The sequence below is a fragment of the Canis lupus genome, unplaced genomic scaffold, assembly GCF_011100685.1.
Source record: "Canis lupus familiaris isolate Mischka breed German Shepherd unplaced genomic scaffold, alternate assembly UU_Cfam_GSD_1.0 chrUn_S446H607, whole genome shotgun sequence".
NCBI lineage: Eukaryota > Metazoa > Chordata > Mammalia > Carnivora > Canidae > Canis > Canis lupus.
Genome location: NW_023331377.1, coordinates 34,876 through 40,875, shown reverse-complemented (window position 1 = coordinate 40,875; position 6,000 = coordinate 34,876). Strand labels below are relative to the sequence as shown.

At 45.6% G+C, this 6,000-nt stretch overlaps 1 protein-coding gene across 1 annotated transcript; it reads left to right on the top strand.

Annotated features, from left to right (window-relative positions):
• Positions 1 to 2,174: 2,174 nt before the first annotated feature.
• Positions 2,175 to 3,126, top strand: LOC119879216 (coiled-coil domain-containing protein 121-like). Its single transcript, XM_038589610.1, is given in 3 exon segments — positions 2,175 to 2,462; positions 2,465 to 2,850; positions 2,852 to 3,126. Coding segments are annotated over 3 exon segments (840 nt in total). The 5' UTR covers positions 2,175 to 2,203; the 3' UTR covers positions 3,047 to 3,126.
• The last annotated feature ends 2,874 nt before the right edge of the window (positions 3,127 to 6,000 follow it).

Genomic DNA, 6,000 nt, shown 5'->3' with positions numbered 1-6,000 from the left:
TGAGAAGAGCGGTGGAGTGAGGCCGAGGGAATGATAAGGGGCCGAGATTCCTTTATGGATCACAGCTGAAGACTTCTGCACTACGTGTCCCTCCCTCTACCTGAAACGCTCGTCCCCAGGATCCGCCTCCAGCATTCAACTCTCAGGTGAAATGCTTTCTTTTCTTGATCGTCCCGCCAACAGGGCCTCCCCTATTGTCGGTCGATCACTTAATCACTTGATTCGTGTGAGGTTTCTCCCCATCACTCCCATTAAAACATCAGCTCCGATAAAGCGGGAACCTTGTCAAATTCGATCGCGGTCTCTCCAGCGCTCGAGACGGAAGAGCCGCGCAAGAAGCCACACCGTAGTAATCCCCACCCAGGGCCTGGGCGCCAGCACCGCACTAACTGCCGGCGACGTGGGAGCCCCCGCCTTCCAGGGGCGGCAGTGTCAGCGGCAAGACGATTCCAGAACAACGTGGCAAGCTGTAGCAAATACGAACTGAGGGTGCGGAGAAGAGAGCCCTAACCGAACCAGGCTAGAGCCCGAAAAGGCTCGGGGCCGGAGCTGCTGGCGAGGTCCTGAAAGCCCCACGCGGATCCCCTTCAACTCGCGAGCGCGTCCTCGAGGTCCCCCTGGCCTTCCGCCCACCACTGACAACCTCTCGAGCGCACCTCCTACTCCCGCGCCCTGTACGTCACCTGTACAAAGGTGGTCTTCCCAGATCCCGCCATTCCTACAACCAACAGACACACTGGGGGCCGAGGACCCCCCGAAGCCCCGCTCCTCAGCGGCCTCCGCGGGCGCCCGCCATCTTCCTCGCGCTCCGCCCGCTCCACCATAGAGACGCCGCGCACCTAGAGAGGCTTCGTGCCGCCGCGGGCCGCAAGGGACGCTTAGAGCCTCCGCCGCGCGGCCGGGGAAGGCGGAGGGGCGGGCCGCTCGCCAGAGCCATCCTCGCCTCCGGGCCAACAGGGGCAGGGGCGGGGAAATGGAAGGGCAGGGGCAGGGAGGAAGGGGAGGACCCGGGGGACAGGCGCTCACCGCCGCAACGGAACGAAGGGTCTGGGAGAGACGACCGCGCTCTGGTCCCCAGGAGGGCAAGACGAGATGCGGTCCCCAAGGCAGGGCGCCCCCAGGTCGCAATGAGGAGAGTGCGCTTTCTCCTTCCGCCCCCAAGGAGCGGGGGACGGAGCCGCCGGGGAACTGGCTGCTGGGCCTTATTCGGCAGCCGACGAGTTTCAGGAGCTCAGGGCTGGACAGGCTGCGGACTGGTGCGGAGTGCGACCCCGGGGGTTGCTGGGCGGCGCCGACCCCCGTGGAGCACAGAACCGAGAAACTGCGGAACGTTCCGCAAGGGGCGCCGCGTCCCGCGCGTCGGGGGCCCCTGACTCGAGCGCTCCTTTCCTTGGCGGTCCCCCTCGGTGAGCCTCACCGTCGCCTTGGAGACGGACGCTCGGATTCCGGGGAGCAAGTAGGTACTGAGAGGGGCGCTTTTCCCTCCACGGAAGTGTCCCCGGATACCGGGAAGGGCTGGAAAGCCGGGAAATGTATTGCTGCTCTCGCCCACCTCAGCGGGTCCCGTCGCCCTTTGTGGCTACTGCAGTGTTCAGTGAATCTTAAACTCGAGGTTTCACACCCCACGCGCTGCCACTGCTGGCGTCGTTTAAATTCTCTGAACTTGTTTTCTCCTCTCTAAAACGGAGGGGAATGCCTTACGGGGGTTGTAGTGAATGCGTGCTTGTAAATTGTAAGCCACATTCATTCATCTCTACCCTGGTGCCTCGCAGAGTGCAGAACCATAATAGGTACTCAAAAAATATTTTTCTCATGTGAATTAAAGTATACTTGTGCATTTTGTGTTTACTAAACTTTCATTAAGAATTGATGGGGAGGGGCAGCCCGGGTGCTCAGCGGTGTGGCGTCGGCCGTTGGCTCCAGGCACGATCCCCGAGCCCGGGATGGAGTCTCAGGTCAGGCCTCTCTGCCTGTGTGTGTGGTGTGTGGTGTGTGTGTGTGTGGTGGTGTCTAATGAATAAATAAATAAATCTTAAGAAAAAAAAGAATTGATGGGGGAATGTCTTACTTGTTCTTCTTCAGGTTTGCTAAGGACTCTAGGAGTTCCTCTCCACCGTTATCTTAGTTTAATAAATGATTTTTTCAAGCCAGAGAAGCTAGGCAAGTCAGAAGATGAGGTTTAAAGAAAAGGCAAGTGGTGGAAATGACAAAGCTGAACAACCAAATAAAACAAGCTCAAAGCCAGCAAGAGTCACTAATGGAGGAAACCAAGCAGCTATATGCTGAGAAGTTACTTGTCCAGACTGAAAACAAATTCTTCCTGGAATATCTAACCAACAAAACTGAAGAGTATAGAATGCAGCCTGAAAAGCTGTGGAACAGCTATTTACAAAAAAGTCAGGAGATTGAACAAAGGAGACGAGACTATGCCTCCAAATATGCGAAACAAACTTCAGTGTTTAAAGGGAGCTTTTGCAGAAGGAAAAGATCCAATGCAACTTAAAGCAGCAGTTGCAGACACTGAGGAAAATTTCACTGTTAAAGGAGAAACAGGAGAGAGAAATCCAGATATTACAGGACGAGAAAAAGAAAACCCCAGCTGAGACAGATGCCAAGAAACAGGAAATCCAGGTCCAGTTACTCCAGGAAAAAGCATTTCTAGAGAAACAACTGAGTGAGCCAGACATGGGGCAGTTGGGAAAGAGGAAAAGAAAGGAGCTTGACGGGAAGGCCCAGGCCTTGGAGTTGGAAGCAAAGCAGTATACTTTTGAGTTCTACCGTGGCATCAGGAGAGAGAACCGGGAGTTACGGAAGAAGTTACTGCAGCAAACTCAGCAGTGCCAGGAGTTGCCAAGCTACTAAAAGCCAGTTAGAAAATCAGAAGCAGCAGCTGCAGCTGGAACAGTGGTATGTGGAGGGCTTAATCCGGGCGAGGCAACGATTGCAAAGAAGGCGTAATTGGTGCCCAGGACAGGATGCTCCAAGGACCACATTAACACCTCTGAGTACCAAACCAAAGATTAATCCAAACCAATTCCTAAAATAACACTGCGTAAATAAAGACTGGAGCAAGTATTCTTATAAACCGATGGCTGCATAAACTTAGTTAGGAAGGCTTTAGGATCTCAGATTTGCTATGGCAAAGTATCCATCATGATGTGTTAGTGTGAAATATTAGGTGCATTTTTCCAGCAGTACTGCTGGATATTTGTGCCACCAGCTTCCTTTAATTAGATTTTTCCTTAATTAGATCTTGTTAATAAATGGGATGTTCCTCAAATCTCTAGATAACACCATTTCCCAAACACCAGTACATTAAACTAGCTCAAGAGACCACCTGGAGGTAGTGAAAGGAAGACAGTGGTGTGATTTATTTCGTGTGGCCAAGTTAGATTTCTAAGAGTAGCATTTCAGATTGACTTTATATAATACCTTCCTCTCTGTAAACAAACTGCTTATCCTCATGCCTCCTGGTCAGCTCCACACAGAAAAGGGAAAGTGATCAAAAAAAAAAAACAAACAACAAAAAAAAAAAGGCAAAGTGCTTTTAAGGTCTTTTTCAAGTTTGCACCACTGACCAGGCAGCTGCTTCTATAGTTTTGTCAAGAGTGGAAAAGTAATTTAAGCAATATGTTCATTAAGAGCTAGGCAAAAAAAAAAAAAAAAAACACTGGGCAGAATGACCTTTTGTCTAATGCTCAGCCCCTACTAATTTTAGCTTTGAGTAAATTAAGGGAAGAGCAGATATTAGGTCAACTCTTAACTTTTGAAAAACCTTTTCTGTCAAGAAATACATCTAGCATTAATGAGGTAACTGAATGCCTCTACTTATTTCAGGAAAATATGTGAAAAACGTTTTTAAAATATTGGGACAACTGTAAAGAGTCTTGTGCCGTCTATTTCCCTAACAACATTCTGAATTCTAAGACAACGAGTAAGATTACTTAAATATAAGTACTTCAGGTTTAGGTCACTTCTACATTTTCTTACTATGTGTGTACCTGATAGTACATTTTGAAATGCCTTTTATAATTAAAAGTGCCTTATATTTATGTCTATTGAGAAGAACAAGCTTTGTGCAGTGGCAGTATCCATCATAGCCAAAGAAGTTTATTGCTAATTTAGAAGAACTGGAAATAATATTTTTAATTAGTAAGACTTTTATGGTAGTTTTTAAAAATTTTTTTGCACTGAGGACATATAGACGGTTAGACTAGTTATTTATTTGCATGCTGAATCCTAGTACAGAAATATAATCCCACATTTTAACATTGCTCCTCTATGGGAAAATAAAGTCAACTTTATGTAATCCAGAAATTGTCAGTGATTAAAAACTTCAAAATAATTTTCCTGAGTTTTCAGTTTCATGCCTAGGTAAAAATGAATTCCTTTAAAATTGTGGAGTAAAACGTTTTTTCTCCCTCAATGCCTTCACCGTCTACCTTTAACAATGTTTTTAATGTGTAGCTTATTAGAAATAAAAACCTTAGATTATACTGTATCCGTTGACTTTTCCCCAGTAACGGATTTCCTGTTTCATCACTTTTCTCTTACTACTGCTTCTGTATATCTCATTCATACTAGTATGGATATAATAAAACCAATTTCGATACAGAAAGTAGAATTTTAGATAGTATGCAGGTAACTTAACCTTCAGTTCTTGAGCCGAAAATACAGAAAGACTGAATCTGAAAAATATGGTAACCAACACAAATTTGAAGCCTTATTCTCTGTAGATGCAAAAATGTGCCAAAAAGCGTAGGAAAATACATACCAAGGCTCGATAAGGAGTTAGAAAGCAAGAGGGATTTAGAATCTTAGTATTCTGCTGTTAATTTCCCTCCTGCCTTTGCTGTCCCAGTTACCTAAGTGGGGAGTGGATAATTTCCATCTCATATGTTTCTTTTTCATTCCTATTATCCCAGATCATGAATCTGGTGTATTGCTTGCTTTACGTCTGTCCCTTTCCAAGTGAGGCTTTGAGAGCCTGAAGACTATTTAGAGAGTGAATCATCTGATAAAGATAATTTGAAATGCATACCTGCAAGTGAGCAGTAGGCTGGCCAACTAATACTTCAATCTACTTTGAATCTGCTTTGCAATGAAGAAAACTAAACACAGTGATGTTACAGAAAGTGCATTTAGGTGGAAAAGGACCTCCGAGGTGAAATGTAGGTTAAGACCTAAATGATACAATGAAGCCTACCTTGCAAAGCCCAAGGAAGAAGCCATTCCAGGCAATGGGAACAGTGTATGCAAAGGTCCTAAGATGGGAATGAGCTTACTAGGTTCCAGGAACAAAAAGGTCAATATGGCTAAAGGTTAGCTGGGGAATGGTCAGAGAACAAAGGAGTAGGGGAAGAAGAGGCTAAATGGGTTGGCAGGAGGAGGAGAAGGCCTTGTGGGACAAGGAGGGAGTGATTTGGATTCTAAGTGGAATGGGAAACCAGCAGGCTTTGAGCTGGTGAACGAGCTCTGATTTACAAGTTTAAAAACTCACTAAGGCTGTTATGTGGAGTGTATCCAAACCAGTAAAAATCAGAAGGAAACAATTAGGAAACTTATAGTCTAGGCAAGAGGTGATGATGGTTTGGAGTAGGGCAGCTGAAATAGACTTAAATAGAAAGAAGAGCAGACTAAAGGGTGAAGGGAAAATGAAAGGTTAAGACAAGTAACATTTCTAAGGTGTTCCCTATTAAAGGAGGTGAGCAGAACAGTTTGTGGGCACTGATTTTTTAAAAGAAGTATTTCAGACACAAAATACAGAAGATCAGAACAAACTCACTATCCACCTTAAGAAATAAGAACTTAAAAATTCACTTGTAGTCCTTCTGAGTCCCAGAAGCACTGTCCTAAATTTGGTGTTTATCATTCCTGTGCATGTTTTCATGCCACGTATACATATACATATGATATTAAACTATAAATGTATACTACATACACATATTTACATATATAGCATATAAATATATTTTTATATATCCATAAACCATATAGAGC